The sequence below is a fragment of the Pan troglodytes genome, chromosome 7, assembly GCF_028858775.2.
Source record: "Pan troglodytes isolate AG18354 chromosome 7, NHGRI_mPanTro3-v2.0_pri, whole genome shotgun sequence".
In the NCBI taxonomy this organism is placed as follows: domain Eukaryota; kingdom Metazoa; phylum Chordata; class Mammalia; order Primates; family Hominidae; genus Pan; species Pan troglodytes.
In genome coordinates, this window is record NC_072405.2 from 10,729,871 (window position 1) to 10,751,494 (window position 21,624).

A 21,624-nucleotide genomic window follows, 5' to 3' on the forward strand; every position below is an offset into this window, starting at 1 on the left:
ATAGGTCTTTCCACTGAATGCACACAGACACATGGAAGGTGCCACCCTGTGGTCACCAACCCTAATTTCAAAGACAAATTCAGAGTAACGTAAAATAAAACAACCTCCGTCAACTGGGTGCACTATACAGTTACGCTCACACCCGTGACACCATGTTTCTCTTCATCTAAAATAGGCATCAATAAATGTTACTTATTACAGCATTCATATTTCATTCATAGTCTCGAAATCTGTAAGGCCTCCATGGTCTTCCCTCTGTCCTTGGTGAATGTGCATATTTGCATGCACAAAAAGGTGTGTTCAAACTTTAGACATGATCTATTCAGAGACATATATTGTTATATTGTAACTATGTCTTTCTTTTTTCTGTTTTCTAGTTATGTTCTTACATTTCGATTGACACAGGTTTAATTTCAAAATAGTGGGGTTTTATTCTATAAGTTTACATTTTATTTAGATCAGAGTTAACTGTAAGTTTAAACAATGTTTGCAGTTAAAGTATCTGATGCATGCCGGATACTATAAGGAATGCAATCCCCACTCCTGTCCTCAAACTTTTGTCGCAGGCATTCTGTTCTCATCCTTTGAAACTTCTGACAAAGCTGTAGATTTTCTTTAGAAAGAATACTAAATTACAGCTAGACAGAATGAATCTGTTCTACTGTTCTACGGCACCACAGTGTGACTGTAGTTAACCACTTATTACACGTTTACAAATAGTTAGAAGACAGGATTTAGAATGTTCCCAACACAGAGGAATAATAAATGTTTGAAGTGATGCACCTGTTAATTACTCTGGTTTGATCACTACACATGTTTCAAAATATCTCTCTGTATTCCACAAATATGTATAATTATTACACGTCAATTAAAAAAAGGGAAAGCTGATTAAATCTGGGAATGCTTAACTTTTTGAAAACTAACACATTAAGTCTCTCAAAAGGCCTTTCTGTGCTGAACATTTACAGTTCATAGGGAAATCTGTTAATGTTTAAATTCCTGTGTTGTAAGACTGTACCACATGGCATAATGGGTATTATAAGTTTTAAACTATTGATCCACAGTTATCACAAAAATAGCAACAGATGCTACAGTCAGCTGAGATCAATGGAAAAAGGTAAAAAAAATTTAATTTTGTTAGTAACAAAGAATGCAGACATTTTACATTTGGGACAATTAAAAAAGCAGGGAAGTTGAAGAATCTCCAGTAAATAATGCTGGTTGCAGCCTTCAAGCAACGAGGACATTTTCTCTAAAAATTACAGAGAAACTAATGCCAGAGTTCGATTCTCCTTCATGATCCCTATCATTAAAATTGTCTTGGACTCTTCTGGGGGTCATTGAAATACCAATAAAATTCATAGCCACTTACAATATGCTGTTTTTCATAGAGGAAAAGATGCAACAAAGGTATTCATTTTACAGAATTTTATTTTATTTTTCTTTTTGAGATGGAGTTTCACTCTTGTCCTCCAGGCTGGAGTGCAATAGCATGATCTTGGCTCACTGCAACCCCCACCTCCCAGGTTCAAGTGAGTCTACTGCCTCAGCCTCCCAAGTTGCTGACACTGCAGGCACCTGCCAACATGCCCAGCTAATTTTTGTATTTTTAGTAGAGATGGGGTTTGACCATGTTGGACAGGCTGGTCTCGAACTCCTTAACTCAAATGATCCGCCTTCTTTTCATTGGGCAGCACAAATTTAAAGAATAACTGATGATAAAATGCAATGCTGAATAAGAGCCAAATGCCTGGTACAGAAAAATAGGTAGACTTTTGCAGGAGAACTCAGAAGTGGGAGACATCCTTCTGCGGTAAAATACTCAGAGGAGGGTTCACCGATGGATGTGATATACAGACGGAAAGGAGAAGGATTTCTGCCACAGGGAAAGTTATATGGCACACACAGGAAGGAGGACGAGCAGGGGCTGAGGTAGTGTGATTTGATTCTGGTAAAGAGACAAGTGCAGGGACCTGGGATGTAGATTTTACGAGATGTATTGGGGAAGAGGAGTTGAAACAAACAAAACAAACTGCAAATGAAGAGTCTAAAAGACTTGATAACTAGTTCCACAAAGGAAAGCAAAGGAAAAAGTGAAATGAAAAATCCCTATGTTTAGCTTGAGCATCAGCTTAGGGAGGCTATGCAGGCAACAGACTGCCCAGTGGAGGAGAGTATAGCAGAGAGGATGAGGCAGAGCCCTACTCAGCTTCTGTGCCCAGGGGTGGGAGGAAACTGGGATCAGAAGAAGATAGAGGGGGACAGGGGTGGTGGCTCACACCTGTAACCCCAGCACTTTGGAGGCCAAGTTGGACGGATCATCTCAGGTCAGGAGTTCCAGACCAGCCTGGCCAACGTGGTGAAACTCCGTCTCTACTAAAAATACAAAAATTAGCCAGGTGTGGTGATACGTGCCTGTGATCCCAGCTACTCAGAGTTTGAGGCAGGACAATCACTTGAAGCTGGGAGGTGGAGGTTGCAGTGAGCTGAGATCGCGCTATTGCAGTCCAGCCCGGGCAACAGAGCAAGACTCCGTCTTAAAAAAACAAAAAAACAAAAAAACAAACAAAAAAAAACATACAGAAGAAGAAGGTAGAGGAGGTATGACTCCATGTGGTAGAGTTTAGTAGGTCAGAGGCTAAATGGTTAAAGAGGTTTGCAGCTTCCCTTTCAAGAAGTTTGACAGTGAGAGCAGAGACCGAAGGGGAATGTATCACAGGATGGCATATAGGGCCAGGTTATCCCATCCAGCTTCTGAAGTTACTCATTTTGTGTACCTACATCGTGACAGAGGGAGTAGCAGTTTTACATATTTACCAAGTAAAATGTACTTCCCATTTCCGTTTGTTTTACAGTTTTTAGTAGGCACATTTATTTCTATCCATTTATGATATGCATTTTTTGACTTCAAGATTAACTCTTTGTTCGAACCTGAATTATTCAGTGCAAATAGTGCAGACAGATAACTTCTAGCAAAACTAAAAAGTAATAAGGATTTCTAAACTTCTAACTGGGAAATAAACACTACACAAAATTTCTGCTCTCTGAGTGCACATTCCCACTGAGAAAGAATAAAGTACCCAGTGGTGGTTGAATTTATTTGTGGGAATATGCCCATTTCTCTATGACCCTCCATGGCCCTTCTACCCTTTCTTTCTCAAATCTGCTCAGGTCTGCTTTAGCAAACTCTTGTGGACCAAAGGTAAAAGTTCCAATTCCTTACCATGTGAATCATATTCTGGCCCAAACCTACTTTTTCATAATTATTTCCCACAAATGGCAAATCTAATTCCACTTTTTCCAAAGAATCTTGTTTTTTTTTTTTTTAACCCTGCAAATTGCCTTTCAAGGCTGGAATTCTCTCCTTTTCTTCCCAGCTTCACGCTCATTCAGTACATTCTTGCCTCACATCCTGGTGCACCTGGCTCTGCTGATGAGAAATCCTGTCCATCAGTCTATTTGTCTATCCACCTAGTCACTTCTATCGCCTTTCTGTAAAGTGAGTCTTTTATAGCCCACCATTAAGGAGAAGTGATCATTCCAATCGGGATGTTCTGTAGATAGACTTAATTCTCACCTTGACATTTTATTACCCCTAAGATTTCAGGTAAACATAACGTTCATACAAATGTTTATGAAATCTGGTATCCAGGGAGATAGTCCATAACTTACATTAACATTTCAGTGGCGAATCTGACCCGAATATTTTTCAAGAACTATAAGTAAAATTGTAAACTCCTGCAGAAAGAGTCAGTAAATTTTTAATTGTGCTCCTCTATCTAATGCTTACAATAGGCCTGCAGTCTATGATTTATACATTTTTAAAAACATTTCTGATGGATAGTTGGCACTGCACTGAAAATAAAATAAACCTGCCTGTGGAAATGGTGAAGAAAGTGACGCATTGCCTCTGCCCCTGGGCCATTAGTGCTTCACCCTAGGACTTGCCCAGGTCCACTTTTCCTTCTGCTCGTCCTGAAGGACGTCTCTCCCATACACCTACACTCAGAGTCAGCACTCCAGTTTAATTACCTGAGAAGCTTGCATAGGATCAGAGAGAGAGAGAGAGAGAGAGAGAGAAAGAAAAAAACCAAACCAAAACAAAACAAAACAACAACAACAACAACAACAACAAACAAACAGAGAACTCCTGATATAAGGAGACCCAACTTCTTCCCTGTGAAGAGTTACTTCTGCGTTTCTAAATGTGTTATGACTGCAATGGATAACAGAGTATTTCCGTGCGAATGCGCTGAGCAGCCTCATGTTGCACTCATCTTGACAGGAGACCACGAGGCACAGACTACACAACTAGTGGAAGCAGTAAAATCCATGCCACCCTTGGAACATACGCCTAGCACACTTGTCTCACTTGACCGCCATGGTCCCTGTATGGCAGCTGTGCTTAGCTCCATCTCACTGCTGGATAAACAAACCTTTAAAGGAACTGAGAGACTTGCTCAGTGTCATGAAGGTCTTCAGGCTCCAAAAGCCAGCATCTCTCTACCGTGCTACATGACTCTTTTCATGAACGCAGAGCGTTCTGCCCTTTTTCTGTGATTTTATTTTGCTCAGGCATTGAAATATTCCAGGAATTATTCAAGAAAGATGAAGTGAATTCTGCCTCTCTGGAGATGGCTTTGCTGGATTCTGGAAGCAAGAAACAACTTGCTGCTTTTGCTCTTTAGAAAAATAGATAATTTGCCATCCACACATAAAACTGCATTGCGTGGAATAGTGTGATATTAGGATGGTGTAAGAAAAGAATAAGTATTATGCGGGGACTTCTGAATAAGTAATTGATATTGACTTAGAAGACTGGAAAAAGTTTGTTCAAAAATAATAATGGAAATAAACAAGTGTGGTTGCAGGGTGTGAAAGAAAATTAACTCTTGGGACCTCAAACTCATTAAGTCAAAGGTAAAAGTCAAGCTGGGAACTAGGTCTCGAAAACCTTCCTTCCCCTTTTTGGTTCCTAAATGAGGTGACTACAAGATGAAAAGCTCCACACTTCCCCATATTTTTTTCCCATAAAGACATTCCTAGTGAGCTGCAAGATCGTTACTCCCAGGTGTTTCTGTTAAAATTTCACCATGGCAATGTAAATTGATAAGTTTATCTTTACAGCTGCTGTCACTCCCTTGCCCACCAGACACAAATGCATATCTGCTTCCTCCTCTAACCAATTTCATCTATGTTATCATATGTAAAATCCAGATTCCCTGCCTTTTCCTCTGCACCATTTGTCTTTGTCACCTTACATAAAAAACTGGAGAATCACTGACCCAGACAGAGGCACGAATGATTATCTTCCCCTACCCCCTGTTACATGAAAATTGTGTATTTCTCAATATCCTGCCCTTTCCCCTTCAATGTGGAGCCCTCACTATCCTCTTCCGAGAAGGACATAGACCTGTCTCCCCAGCATGCATCCTTCCCTTTGGCAAATAACCTCCTGAAATGATTGAGACTTGTCTCGTCACCTTTCTGGATTGACAAGGGCATGGAAGGTCTGGCGGGAGGGGGAGTTGAGGACAGGGATGATGTGTTCAAGCCGCAGCAGGTGTGTGCAACAGAAGCATGGGAAGTTTGGAATATGGATTAAAAGATGAGTTTGAAAAGGCGGATGGGGACACAGCATGGAGAGCATCTACTCTGCCTGTGATACCCTGTGGGCTTCCAGTGATTTCTAAACAGGGCACAGCAGGACCAGATCTGGAACCCAGGTTAATGAATTACATGAGGTTTTATTCCACAGAAAGATTTTAACCAGGAAAAAAGTCTAGGAAACTAGATTTTAACTAAGACTTCTAAACTTTTTGGAGGCAAAAATAAATAAATAAATAAAATAGATCCAAAGATTCATTTCTTTATTTTCATGTCAGACTCCCATGACTAGTTTGTCAATGTAAATGTGGATGACTGTGGTGGACAGCTTAACATGTGCAGTGTACACTGTAATGCTTCAAGTTCCAAAGCACATGCTATCTACAAGCGATGCCTACAGACAGGTAGCAAATAAACATGAAATATTGTCTGGGCTAAGAAATGAAGAGTCAGTGACTTACAGCATTAGGGTAATGTAGGTACTCTCAAGACTTGATGTATATTTCTCTAGAATGAATGACATTCATATTTATTTTCTTTCATATATCTATGGAACTGAACATTAAGTTTGATAAATGCTCATCACAGATAGAGTAAGGGATAATGTTCAAACATGCTGAGCGCTTTAGTTGAGTGGGCCTGAAGCAGAATGATGTTTCTAAGGGCTTTACTGAGGACAGGGCTGAGGCCTTTTGTAGTAAAGCCTAGAGTGGCTGGGGCTGGGAGGCTCTTAGGATTCTCCGGGCAGTGAATATTTAACATCTGATGCAAATAATTCAACATGTTAACAACCATTATGGACATACAAGCTGAATTGTAGCCCTAGATATGTGTCTTGAGAATGCAAAGCTCTTATTACTTTCAAAACAAATTTCAAAATATCTATGAAAAACCATTTTGAACTCTATCATTTCTCTGTTAAATTTTTTGGGGTAGTAAATTGTAGACTATGCCACGGTCAAAAATTAACTACAAGGCTCCCCTGGAGGAGAATATGCCACCTTCACAACAGGAAAGAACATGATGGTCAGCTCTGCAAGAACCTGGTTGGAATCTCATGAGCCTTTAAAAACTACCACTGAGACTGAGCTGACCAGCAGGAGGGAACCCTCTGAGACATTTCTTCAAAATTTCTCTGACAAAGAAAGGCCTTACAAACAGGTGAGTAAATGCCAACTCGACATAATCTGAGACAGTCTGAGGAAACCAGGTTCTGCACGTGTACAAGAGGAAACTCGCCCAGGATCTAATCATCACAATTTTCAGTGGTTGCCACATTCATCTTTTGCTACACTTGCTCCTCAACCATTTTGGAACTCATCTCTGGATGCATTCTGAGCACTCCACTGAGACTCTGAAGCATTTGTCTTTTCACAAGGGGCATGAGTCCCCGGGGAAGTCAGGCAGCTGCTGGAGTAAGGACGTTACCCTCCTCAGAGTAGATTCCTTATTTCATTAAGTAACAGCTTCGCCATTCAATTTCAGAAGCCTGATTCAGAACATTAAGAGAACAAGCAATGTAACCTATGCCTTTGAAGGGGTCCTGGTTTCCCTACAGCTGTGATTGATCTGTGGCTTCCTCCACATTATCATGTAGGTAATTGCTTGGGGAGCAGTCACTACAGCAGCTTGCCAACCTGGACACAGCAGCAGGCCAGGGTAGAAAGGCCAGACTTCGTGACTAGTTGGTCAATGTAAATGCTGAAGACTTTGGTGGACAACTTCCTAACATGTACAGTAGACACAATCATGCTTACCGTTCCAAAGAACACCGCTACCTACAAGAGGTACAGACGGACATTTAGCAAATAAACATGAAACACTGTCTGCAGATTCAGCCAACGATATTGCCTGCATGAGACAGAGAACATGAAGAATAAGAGCAGTTCAGGGATGATATGCTGAAAAGAAGAGCAGTTTAGGACGGACATGCTGAAAGCCAGAATAAGTTCTTCCTCCACATCACAAAGATATAAACTGCAGGAAAACAATTTACGAAGGGATTGATAACCTACCTAAACTTTATTCTTCAAGCATAAGAACTTAAAATCTACCAGTCACTGCCAAGTATTAATCTGTTTTAATTAGCTGTGATTTACTGAATACCATTGTTGGCACCCAATTACCCAATGTCAACCACATTTCAAAGTTTAGAGAAAGGAAGGATTTCAAGTGGTTTTATATATAACAGTAAACATTTGTCGTGCACTAATGTTTCAGACACACAACTTTAAAATAAATCAATACATAAAAGTGCATTGAATTAAAATTCTGGCATGAACTCATATGTTCATGTATTCCATTCGTCTCCATGGGATTTTTGTTCATTAATTTAACATCTCCGATGAATAATATTTCATATCTTTCTTAAATTTACTCTCTTGTTTCAACATTAGTAAGAAATTATCCCCAATATCTACTCAAAATAATTACAACTAATATTTAAGTGTATTTCTCCTATCCTTACCAGATACCCAAAAGCTGTTCAGAATGAATTTTTACCTGTATGACTTTTTAATATACCGAGAGAAACAAAATAATCATGCCTGCTTTATCTTCTTTGATGAAGGTCAATAGGGTGGGGCTAAGAAATTGTCATTACATGGCCAGCCCAAGAGGACTGAGTACAGTGGGTCAGGACAGTGGCCTCTCAGCTTTCTGCCTGGAATAGGCCAGTCTGAGAAATAAAACTGTGACTAAATTATAGCTATCCGAAAATGTTCCTCCTTTCGTTAGGAATTTTAATTCATAAAAATAACTCACTATCCACCACCCCTCAACTAAAACATGTTCTGATGGTAAGTAGTGGGAGCAGTATGACAAGTCGGTGGAGAAACAGAGTTGTAAAGACTGACATGAAGCCAAGAGCACAGCAGCCTGCACTCACATCCTGGTTCTGCCATTTGCAAGCTGTGTGATGAGAGCCACAGCCCTTAATCTCTCCATTTCTCGCATGAGAGTTGAAGCTTCTTTCCGTTCTGCCATCCAATAACCCCATGGCATCCAGGAGGGATTCTCTAGGTAATTTTGTGTGGCCCCATTTGCAAGCAAATTCTAAACAATCCATCATTTTCTTTGGAAGAGATTGTTCTGATCATCTTTGAAAACACTTTTTTTTACAGAAATATTATGTAGACACAATATTCTTTTTTACTAATGGTCATCCATGCGAACACATAGCTTTGCAAACTCCTGTTTTTCATATAAACAAATCATACGATTGTTTTGTTTCCTTTCATGAAATATCGTATGTGAGAGTCATCCATGTCGTTACATGTAGAGGTAGTTTCTCTCTTTCCAAGTTTGTTTATTACTTCTATGGTTAATGAACATTTAGGTGATTCTCAGTGGTTGACAATAGCGCTTCCATCTCCTCTGGACATTCTCTGTACCTGTTGTGCATAGCTGCTCATTTCTGTTGGACACATGCCTGAAATGTTTCTTATGTTCAGCTTGATGGTAAAACAGTTTTCTAAAACGGTCGTATCAATTCAGATTTCCACCAATAGTGCAAAAAAAAAGTCGTTGTGTTCTTTATGTTTTAAATTTTGGAATTTCAAGCTCTTTGTTTTAGTTGCTTTGGGCTGGGAAGGCATTGAGTCTGAGGAAGGTCCTCAGTGTGGCGAGCTCCCTCCCACTTCCCAGCCCTAGAAAAAACCCTTGTCCCACTTGTCTTCCGTTTGACTAGAAGTCCACCATGGTTCTCCAAGGCAGACGTGATTATTTCTATTTTATAAAACAAGGTAGCAAGACACACAGGCAGAAGGGGTACTGGCTAATCGTAAGTACTTAATGAAACGTGCAGAGTAAGAGTCAGTCGCTTGGAACCCATAGATGGACACTTTTTCCAAAATGTTAAAACTTGTGCCATTGAGACTTTACAAGAATCTTTTGTTCTGAGAAAAATTAAAGAAGATATTTAGGAAAACTGGTTACGTGTGTCTGATTTGAATGAGTTATATTATTAAAAACTATTTTTTTTCATGGAGGTTTAGTGGTTTTAAGAATTATTTAGAGGTTATAACATATTTCACTAATTTATTTTGATTGAAAAAATACTTCATGCGTCCATACCTACCTAATAGTTCCCTCAAATACAAGATAGCAAGGGAGGACCACTGCCATGGAAACAGGCAGGAGGCCCATGTGGAAGTTTCTAGACACTCTGCAGAGCAGTGGTCCGTGGAATCTTGAGGGAAATAGGAGCACTTGATTTCCTCCATTCCTTCCACTAAACGTAACTGAGCACTTTCCAGGTTCTAGATAACGGTTGTTATTATTTTTACACTGTTTTAAAAGGAGAGGCAACCATGCATGCCACCAGAATCCAGGTAGAGTCCTAGATAGAGCTCTGGAAACTGCATTTCAAATCTCAGAAAATGTGAGCATTGGAGAACGGGGAATGCATACGTTTTATCCAAATTAGAATTAACCTGGGAACATGGGGCTTTCAATAACTCAAAACACCTTTCTAATAACATGAAAGTCTTCATTTGGTATAAAGGTCTTCATTTTAATTAAAAGGGAAAATCAATAGTTATAGGAAACTATAACCTAAAAACAAGCTAATTATTTGTGTCAACACAAGCTTTATCACCACTGTCAGGGTTTCCCTTGATTTGTGAGATGAATGTTCCCTATATAAATTGGAATTTTATTACACTTACTTTCATGATGATTTATCAGTTACAGAAAATCAATGGGAATTTCATTTTGTGAAAATTGTAATTTTATAAACAGCCGGGTAAAGGTGTGTAAAACTGGAGCCCAACACTTAGATGGCTATTTAGTAGTGAGGGGACCCTCATGGTTCAAGATTAATATATTTTCAAAAAATTTATCTTGTAGACATTGAAAACGTCTAGATGATGGATTGTGCTAACAAGGCACTTATTTAATTATAATTAATGATGGAGGCAACATATAAAGAATGGGCTCAATTTTCAGCTGATTTAAAGAAATAATGTGTCCTGCATAAATCTATCATTCAACCAGAGCCCAATATATACAGTAGATATTGCAAATATATTGTGGCTTTTCCCCTGCATTTTCTACTTCTTTTGATCACAATGTTACTTTAAAAGTGAATAGATTTTAAGGGTAGCAACTGTAGAACAGTTTTACTTGTCAATCAACCTTACTACTGCTTCTGGCATCACTCGATTATATGATTGCAGAGGTGAAAGTCAAAGAAGAAAGTGTAAGACTCCAAGAATAAAGAATTTGGAGATGAAAGTTAAAAATATAAGGGAAGAGTAGAAAGAATATTTTATGTTGGTTCTCATTTATTTGACCAAAAAAAGCACCAAGTTAAAAAGAATATATTATTTGTTTTTGAGAAGTTACACAATTCTGTCCAAGCTTCATACGCTGGATAACAAAGCAGTTTCTCATAGAAAGAGACCACCAGGGGGCTGATTTCATACAAACGAATCATACGGTTTATGTTTTTTTTCCTTTCATGAAATATTGTATGTGAGAGTCACCCATGTCATTACATGTAGAGGTAGTTTGTCTCTTTCCATGTTTGTTTATTACTTCTATGGTTAATGAACATTTACGTGGTTCGCAGTGGTTGACAATGGTGCTCGCATCTGCTGGGGACATTCTCTGTACCTACTGTGTGTAGCTACTCATTTCTGTTGGACGCATGCCTGAAATGTTTCTTATGTTCAGCTTGATGGTAAAACAGTTTTCTAAAACGGTCGTATCAATTCAGATTTCTACCAATAGTGCAAAAAATATATAGTCATTATTGTGTTCTTTATGTTTTAAAATTTGGAATTTCAAGCTGTTTGTTTTAGTTGCTTTGGGCTGGGGAGGCATTGAATATGAGGAAGGCTAGGAACCACAAAGGGTTTCTTAGAAATTCCAAATAATCTGCAATCATATCAATCCAAGGAACACTGATGGAATTTTTGTTCTCTTACAAATGACCATAAATGATAAACGTGACTACAATCATGCTAAAAAGATTAAAATATATGCCAAGCATAAAAATGTATGTTCTTTTTAAAATGTTCTTCTCCATTTTATATGTATATATATGTTTATATATTATATATATCATATATATATGATTCAGGTTAAATATATGATATATATGATTCAAGTTGTTTGACAACATTTGGAAAGATGAAAATAACAATAATGTTTACATTATGTAAGTTTTCACTATTATTATTATTGTTGTCTTATTAGTCCCCAAATATCAATCGACTATGCTTTTTTTTTGTTTTGCAATTTTTGTTGGCACAAATAATATCAGGTTTTCCTTCTTGAATGTATTTAGTTGAGATAAAAAGTACAATACAATTTGGGCTTCATGCTTTTCAATCTCGGCATAGACAAGAGGGAAGATTCAGCTGAACAAATGTTTTCCCTGCATGACAGAAGGTTTCACATTTGCACTCTGAAGGAACAAACTTGATGATCTTACTTGCAAAAAACCAGGACAGCCCCGTGTGGAAGGGCTGCCACTGGGTGGCTGGCAGGGACTCTGAGAAGGGCCCATCTCATCCTAAGCTGTTGCTCTGTCTCCAGCGGTCCTTAGGTTTGTTCTAGAATCAGCAACGCAACCATACTGGAGCTTCCATTCCTTGGTAACAGTTTTGCCCTCTGGATCCAGAAAAATAATCGTAGTGCCTTTCTGCATACTGTCCACCATGCGCCCTCTAAGCTTCCTCACATCCTCCTTCCGATGGGTCTTGTCATCTTCCTCTCTCTGGTCCTTCTTCTTCTTCAGAGGGTGGTGTCTAGTACTGAACCTAACCTTCCATAGGCAGTCTGCCTAAATGTGGTTTTAAGCATGAAGTCCCCTGTTCAATGAGGACCATGTGCTAATGAAAAAAAGGTAACTTCCTTGTACTGTGTTGTCTTGGAGCTGAACTTTAAAGTCAGCCTTGAAATGTTTCCTAATGTGTTACTGTTAAGCCAGGCTTACCTCTCCTGATACCTTCATACCTTTGGACCGTTTTAGAATTAAATGCCAAATTTTTGACTCCTGTCTCCTTATATACACAATTGAAGTATGTGCGTGTGTGTATATATATATATATATATATATATGAACACACATATACATCTATAAATTATTTGTTATATAAATATAATACAATAAATTTAATTAAATATAACTACATACAGTTTATATATATAAATGTTTATACTTAAATATATAATTAAGCATATATTATACAATATATAAATTATGCAATTATAATTTATGCTTCTATAATATATACAACAATGAAGTGTGTATAATATATGTACAGTTTAATTCTATAATGTAGTTGTATTGTTTATATAATTTATATACTCTATATAATACTTTCATTAATTACGTATTTTTTTTAACTTTTAAAATCAATGTCTGATACATCTAAGTGACTGCTATTTTCTGCCAACCAATGAGTGTCTTATATCTACCATCTTGGAGCAGCTTCAAAGTTGATAATCCGTTTTTAACCTTTCTTTCAATTACAGATACAAATGCCAAGTTCACTGATCAGGTTTGAGAAACAAATACTTAGAAATTTTTCTTTAGTTCACTGTTGTTCAATTATTGAGAGCTCTAGGAAAAGATCAATTAACATTTTAGAGACAAATCTGTTAATCAACCTAACTGACTATAGGATCAGTCCATTGGCCTTGTAAATATTGACTTATGGTTATGTTAAATCAGGTACGGGATGGACATATCCATAGATGAGGATCACTGAAGAGAAAGTGCAGACAGAATTTCTCTACCAGACCACATGGAGTCTCCCTCATTCAAACCCACCCAGCCTGGGTGTGCACCCACCTCCCACCGCCAACACATCCATCCCACCTTTACTCCATTCTAACTGCAGCCACAGCACACGGCAGTCACAAGATAACGGCAGATATGGGCAGGTATGGAAAAGGAGGATCGACCTGGCCTGGCTCCAGGAGAAGGGAAAGCACATTAGTTTCACTCTAATAAAATTTCAGGGCAGCTTCTTTGCAACCAAAGAAGATCAAGCTAAGAACCTTCTGGCAACATCAGAAGGCAATCTGAGATGGACAATGTTCCTGATGAAGTCTAAAATATATTTTGGAGCTGGGTACGGTGGCTCACACCTGTAACCCCAGCACTTTGGGAGGCCGAGGCAGGCAGATCATCTGAGGTCAGGAGTTCAAGGCCAGCCTGGCCAACATGGCGAAACCCCATCTCTACTAAAAGTACAAAATTAGCCGGGTGTGGTGGTCTGCACCTGTATTCCCAGCTACTCGGGAGGCTCAGACAGGCGAATCACTTGAGCCCAGGAGGTGGAGGTTGCAGTAAGGCAAGATTGCACCACTGCACTCCAGCCCAGACAACAGAGCAAGACTCTGTCCACTGCCACCCACTCCCCGCCCGGCAAAAAAAAAAAAAAAAAAAAAAAAAAAAAAAACATATTTTGTTGAAACGAATTTGCCGCTGGATTCTGAGGCAGGAAGTTCTGCGTACATCATGTGCCCCAGGGACTGGGTGGCAAATAAAGACTGCTGGTTCCAATGTGTGCTTCTCAGCACCCTCTGCATTTCATTTCCCACAACTGACCCTTGTTTCTCTACTGGTCATCCTGAAGGAAACAATGAAAGCATTATGGATTTTAAAATGTGTAAGATAAGAGATATTTAGACCAGTTTGTTGAAAAATTACTAAAATCTCCAGCAGGAGCTATAATGAGTCCCCTTTGCATTCTGATTTTCATGGGAGGTATTTACAAACTGCAAACTGTCTCCGTGTCCTACTAGTTCCTGGAGCATGGAGGATGCTGTAATTTCTGTGGCACTGCAGGGCTTGGTGGCCCCTCTGGCACATGGCAGGTGTTCAGGGAACGCTACCTTAACGGGGTCAACATTCTCATCGTCACAATGTGGGGAAAGCTTAGGCAGTTTGATTGGGAAGGTCCATTATTTTCAAGCACAGTCATGTTATTTTAATTTGGAAATCGAAGTGGAATGGTTTTTAGCAGACTGCTTAATAAATTGAATAGTTTTTTGCTGTATTAATAAGGATTACTCATTATTAGAAACATACAGGAAATGATACAATATGATCTAGGTATAAACCTTAGAAACCAGAGAGAAAAAGAACATTTCATTACCAAGCTCTGTCCTAATGACTACAGACACCCCATTTTGCTCAGGTGCAGGAAATCCAGAATCTTTCTTTTAAGGTTCATTGTGTGTAAATTACTGAATCAGGCATTTATGTGGTGTGAAGACCTTTTAGGATTAAAAGTGATATTACAATACTTTGTGTGCATTTTCATGCAACCTATATGCTATAGCATGATTAACATAAATGTAAATACAATAGCCAAACTGCTGTGGATATTTACAGATTAGGTGCATAATAATTAAAATCAATGATAATAAATAGCTATTGATTAAAACTTAGCAATTGTTCCAGTGTATCAAGAAACTATACATATCCTGTAAACTGTGATAGTGATACAGCTTTACTAGTAAGTTGCCAGCTGTTGACTATATGATTTCCAAAGATAACTGTGAATAAAGGAATTAGAAACCATTTTCAAGCTATTTATCTATCTAACTCCTAAAATTTCATGGCTAGAAAGGATCAAAATATATTACGCTCTTGCTTTTTTTTTTTTCTTATAAGATGGAGCATCCTTACCTTGGAACTGAGCGTTAAATCCTTTGCGTCGATGGTTGCTGTCAGAGGTGAAATGGAGTCGTAGCCAATTCTTGCTACTGATAACTGGAGAAGGGAGGTTCATGCCAGTTAGCCTAGAGAAGAGAAAGAGGAAAAAAATCTCCCTTGTAAACCAACAGAGCAAATGTCCTATATCAAACCCGCTTTAAAATCCGATTACTTAAATCCTTCATCTTGAGATGCTTAAAACAGAGGCCATGTATTAACTGACTTTGAACCTTAAAATGATGAAGATAATTTTATCTTTGCCCAAACATAAATGCTAAATCCCTTGATGGAATGAATATTTTCAAAAATATTTGATACTTTCATTCTCCTTTATTAACGGTGAATGCAGGAGAAGGTATTCTTTTGATCTCTTAGTTCTTTTCATCAGGATCTTAATCACAATGAATCAGAAAAAAGGAAAAGAAATAGGCAAATGATAAAATTCTGTCTTTCACAATTTGAAGACTTAGTATTTATTTATTTATTTTGAGACAGAGTCTCACTGTGTCGTCCAGGCTGGAGGGCAGTGGTGCGATCTCGGCTCACTGCAACCTCCGCCTCCTGGGTTCAAGCGATTCTCCTCCCTCAGCCTCCTGAGTAGCTGGGATTACAGGCATGCGCCATCATGCCTGGCTACTTTTTGCATTTTTACTAGAGACAAGGTTTTGCCGTGTTGGCCATGCTGGTCTCGGACTTGTGACCTCAGGTGATCTGCGTGCCTTGGCCTTCCAAAGTGCTAGGATTAAAAGCATGAGCCACGGCGCCCGGCCACAAGACTTAGGAACTCTATTTAACCTGAAGGAGAAGCCAACAAACTGCTTCTCATGCTTGGTAACAAGCAATATTCCCAGCATCCCATTTGCAGGACTAAGAACCTGGGCCTTTCCTACCAAAGTAAAGAAGAGGACCATTTATGAGATTGATGACAAGAACTGCAAAAGAGATTCGAAATGGAATAAAATTATGTTTTAGGAAAGCAGTGCATTCATCTTTTAAAAATAAGATGCAATCAATTTCTGGTTAAGCTGTTTAAAATATCCAGTTCACTTTACAACGTGCAGTTTAGTTGTCAGAAACAATCACGTGTTTTATTTCTTACTATTGAAAACCTTGTGTGCTTACTAAGGAATAAAAGCATTCCAAGATATTAAAGCTCCTGCCCATTAGAGGCGCAAGGGACACATTTAGTTTTTCAGTGGCATAAGCATCACTGGATTAGGATGCTTCTGATACAGGATGGCGTGCTGGCTCGACTTTGTACTAGGTGAAGCACCATAGGTCGATCATGTTTATGAAGCTCTGTTTCCCATTGTATAAACTGGACAGGAAAATACCTATATCAAGGGTCGAAAGAGATGATAGACATGCACATGTAAGTGTACCTGAAGCACATTCTCCATGTGCTCTACAAGTGGTTGTGCACTGAATAATTATTTTGCATCTTAGTAACAAAATCTATTTTCAAAATGATGCTTATCACTGTAGATAATCTTTAAGGGTTTAAGCAAATTGCTTTTAGCAGGAACTTGAACTGTGGTGCTGCGTGTGGGCCTGCCTGTGAGCGCCGCAGCTGCTTGGTAAAGCTGAGGATCTCATTTCTGTGCAGAGGATTTACTACGAAATGGGTCACCTGTGTGGAGAGCATTTCCCTACTTATTCTATTACCTGGAGGAAGCAGCACCAGATTTAATACATAGTCAAGCTTTCTGATGTCAGGGTGCTCTATTCCAACTCTCAGGTTTAAAAATGTACAGGATCCACTTTAAGTTAAAAGCCAAACCTTGACTGTAACCAATTGCAACAGTGTTTATGCCACTGTTTGAAATAATCTTCTGTAAGAGAAGTACACTGTTCAGATTTGCCTCTTTGCTTGGATTTATGTACTACTGGCTGGTGACAGCTGGACACAGCTGACTCCAAGGCATATTTAATCACCTTTTTTAATTTTTCTGGTGAGATTATGTTACAAATTCTATAGGCCACATACTTATTTGCCTAATACAGAGAATGTCTAAAAAACTAGATTCAAAAACCCCACAGTCTGTCCAGCTCACCTGTACTTACTGAACTTACAGGTACTTTAAAAAATCACTGTGGCCAGACGCAGTAGCTCACACCTGTAATCCCAGCACTTTGGGAGGCCGAGGCAGGTGGATCAAGAGGTCAGCAAATCGAGACCAATCCTGGCAACGGTGAAACCCTGTCTCTACTAAAAATACAAAAAATTAGCCGGGCATGGTGATGGGCACCTGTAGTCCCAGCTACTCGGGAGGCTGAGGCAGGAGAATGGCGTGAACCTGGGAGGCGCAGCTTGCAGTGAGCTGAGATCGCGCCACTGCACTCCAGCCTGGGCAACACAGTGAGACTCCATCTCAAAAAAAAAAAAAAATCATTAGTTTCTTTGTATATTAAAAATCAATAATTATTTTTATACACACAAATATCACATACAAAAAACGTTAAATTCAAACATAGAAAATTTAAAAACTACAAACACATAGATATACACTGAAATTCAGCACAGAAGCAAGCCTACCTTTTCCACATCAGATACTATCCTAATGTGAAATATATACATAGCTAATAGTATCCAAAGCCCTCAAAATACTGCACTGATATTTATTCAATCCCCTGTAAGTTTCCATTTCATATGGTGATAGAAGACTATGAATACAAAAGATCAGTGAATGTAGGAAGCTGCATGTACTTGCTAAACTTTTCACAACCGCAATCAATGCTTGTTTTGTTGTTGCTTTGAACATATATATTTTCTCACTTGCATTACTTATTAACGGTTCTGACTGCAAAAACCAGGTGGATTTTTTTTTTTTTCTTGAGACAGTGTCTTGCTCTTTCACGCAGGCTGGAGTGCAGTGGTGCAATCACAGCTCACAGCAGTCTCCGACTCCTGGGCTCAAGCCATCCGCTTGCCTCAACCTCTGGAGTAGCTGGGGCTATATGTGCACACCATATCTGGATAGTTTTGTAATCTTTTAATTTTTTGTAGAGACTGGGGGGTCTCACTATGTTGTCCAGACTGGTCTTGAACTCACAGCCTCAAGAAATCCTCTCACCTTTGCCTCTCAGAGTGCTGGGATTACAGGCGTGAACCACTGTGCCAGCCTGGAATTGCACTTTATTTGCATGCCTACATTAATAATGATCACAAATAAATCCCCTCTCTACCACCACCTACACCCACATCCACTCTTTACCCTCATCTGTATTTCCAAATACCTACTCAGAACAATGATGGTTTTGTGTCAGTCAACAGGATATTTCTGTAAAGGGCCAGGGACTACGTACGTATTTCAGGCTTTATGGGTCACATGGTCTTTGTTGGAAACTGTACAACTTTGCAGGTGTAGTTGGCAAGTAGCCATAGAATGGCAGTGGTTGTGTTCTAATAACACTTTATTTACGGACACTGAGATTTTAATTTTATACAATTTTTTTGTGTCACAAAATAGTTACTTTTTGATTGTATTTTTTCAGTCACTTAACAATGTGAAAGCCACTCTTAGCTGATGGGCCAGATTTGGCCTGCAGGTACTAGTTTGCTGACCCCTGCTCTAGCATATATGAGGTGATTTGTAAAAACAGCCCCGGTGCAGTGGCTCACCCCTGTAATCCCAGCACTTTGGGACGCCTAGGTGGGTGGATCACCTGAGGTCAAGAGTTCAAGACAAGCATGGCCAACATGGTGAAACCCTGTCTCTACTTATCTGGGCATGGTGGCAGGCACCGGTAATCCTAGATAATCGGGAGGCTGAGGCAAGAGAATTGCTTGAACCTGGGAGGCAGAGGTTGCAGTGAGCTGAGATCACACCATCACACTCCAGCCTGGGTGAAAAGAGCGAGACTTCATCTCAAAAAACAAACAAACAAACAAACACACAAAAAAACCAACAACAAAAACACTGAGCTGGAAGATAAATAGATGATGCATAGCAGCCTAGTGTAATTCAGGTTTAAAAAAAATGCGTAAGTCCTGCACAAATTCCTTTTATTTTTGATAGTCTTGCTCTGTCACCCAGGCTGGACTGCAGTGGCACAATCTCAGCTCACTGCAACCTCTGCCTCCCAGGTTCAAGTGATTCTCCTGCCTCAGCCTCCTGAGTAGCTGGGATTACAGGCACCCGCCACCACACCTGGCTAATTTTTGTATATTTAGTAGAGATGGGATTTCACCATTTTGGCCAGGCTGGTCTCAAACTCCTGACCTCAGGTGATCCAACCCCATCATCTTCCCAGAGTGCTAGGGTTACAGGTGTGAGCCATCACACTCAGCCCTGCACAGATTCCTTTTATAGAGAAGCAAGGGTGAGGCCTTTAGACCAATTATACAATCCATTTTCCATGAAGAAGCCATTCAAATGAATTGTACCCCGAAGTCGATTTTTGTACATGAATTTCCTGATTTGACCTTTTGCGTTAAACAAATGTTCATAGCCTTTTGCTGTTTGTTTGGGAAAGGGGGTTGCTCTTGATTAGGCCTTGACAGTTACACAAATGTTCACTTCCTGTTTTGGTTGGTTGGTTGGGAAAGGGGGTTGTTCTACATGAGACCTGGCCTTAGAACTGTGTTGTTATTCTATCGCTGTCTACAGGGCCAGGAGCTAATCTTATAGCTCTCATCTGACACAAAGTTGATGCTACAAACTCAGTTGTTTCTTCATTACAAAGTACGTAATTTAAAGGAAGATGATTACTGTACAAATTAGGTGAAATTGTGAACTCTCTGACAACTTGGTATTTCAGGTAAGATTTAGAAGAAAAGAATTCAACTGAATGGCTTTTTGGGAGGCAGAATCATACCTGCTACAGACAGATACCCAAGCCCCGAGGTCCTGCTCTCTGGAGACTGTCAATGTGTCACCTGACATGGCTCATGAGGACTTTGCAGAACAATGCGCTTACTGAGCTTGGGATGGGGAGATTATAATGGATTACTGAGTGGGCCCAACGTAATGAAAAAGATCCTTAAAGTGGAAGACAGAGGCAGGAGGACAAGGTTCCAGGTAGAAGAGCCTGTGGACAAAGGTCAGAGTGACGCATTGAGGGCTTCACCCTCTTGGCTGACAAGAAAGCTGCTGATACCTTTATAACTGGAAACGCAAACAAACGCCTTTTCCCATAGAGTCTCCAGAGAGCAACACAGCCCAGCTGACACCTTGATTGTAGATGTGAGATTTCTAATCTATTTACTGAACATAATAAACACGTGTTGGTTTAAGTCATTGTATTTGTGTTAATTTGTTATGGTGGCAACAGAAAGCCAATCTCCTGTTGAGATGTATACATTAAATATGTATAGCTTTTATATGTCAACCATAACTCCATAAAGTGGCTTAAAAAGACCAAAACAGAAATACGGCCTGTTAATCAGAATGATCTAGAATGATCCTGAGGAAAAGGACAGAAAACAAAATATGGTAGAATGTGACACAATTCTTATCTATTCATAACCTTAGTGAATCCAGGCAGTTTAAACCCTTTCTAAAATGACCAGTGATTGAAGATCTACCACTGTTGGAGTGAGGTTTCCTGGAAGTCTTCTACAGCTGTTAGCCACACTTCTTTTAAGTCTGCTGGATTTGGTTTTCTAATAAACAAATAGTTTGGAAAATGAAAGAGATTATGGGGCAAATGGTGGAAAATTGGCATGAACAGAGACAAGATTCAAAGTAGAAACCTCTAAAAGAGAATAGGGTGCCAGGCGCAGTGGCTCACACCTGCAATTTCAGCAATTTGGGAGGCCAAGGTCAGTGGACCACCTGAGGTCAGGAGTTCGAGACCAGCCTGAGCAATATGGTGAAACACCACCTCTACTAAAAATACCAAAAAAAAAAAAAAAAAAAAAAAAAAAATTAGCCAGACATGGTGGCAGACTCCTGTAATCCCAGCTACTCAGGAAGATGAGGCAGGAGAATTGTTCGAACCTGAGAGGCAGAGGTTGCAGTGAGCCGGAGATTGCACTGCTGCACTCTAGCCTGGGTGACTGAGAGACCGTCTCAAAAAAAAAAAAAAAAAATGAGGAATGGTGAAATAATGGTAGTGATCAACCAATGTCTTCCCGCATTAATTCAGAGCGCACTGACCGTTTTCTCTCCTGATGTCCAAAAACACAGGACACACGCCTGGTGAAATCAAGTGGAGCTTGCCAGGTCAGGGATATTGGGGCTTAAAAAACAAGGGGGTTGAGAAGTGAGAAAAAGAGTAAAAGAGTAACAGGCTGAGAAAGGGTCTTCTTAAGGGAATTTTGACATGCCCTATTTCTGGAGCATCTCAATCTAGGTCAGGAAACCCACAAAGCCATTCAGTGGCAATGTTGGACA

At 39.6% G+C, this 21,624-nt stretch overlaps 1 protein-coding gene across 3 annotated transcripts in view; it reads right to left on the minus strand.

Annotated features, from left to right (window-relative positions):
* CSMD1 (CUB and Sushi multiple domains 1) overlaps positions 1 to 21,624 on the minus strand; it is a 2,064,385-nt gene that overhangs the window by 806,284 nt on the left and 1,236,477 nt on the right. For all 3 annotated transcript variants that reach the window (XM_054657204.2, XM_016960221.4, XM_054657205.2), the window contains one exon: positions 15,260 to 15,372. In XM_054657204.2, coding sequence (XP_054513179.1) covers positions 15,260 to 15,372 — 113 coding nt within the window. The remainder of the gene's footprint in view (positions 1 to 15,259; positions 15,373 to 21,624) is intronic.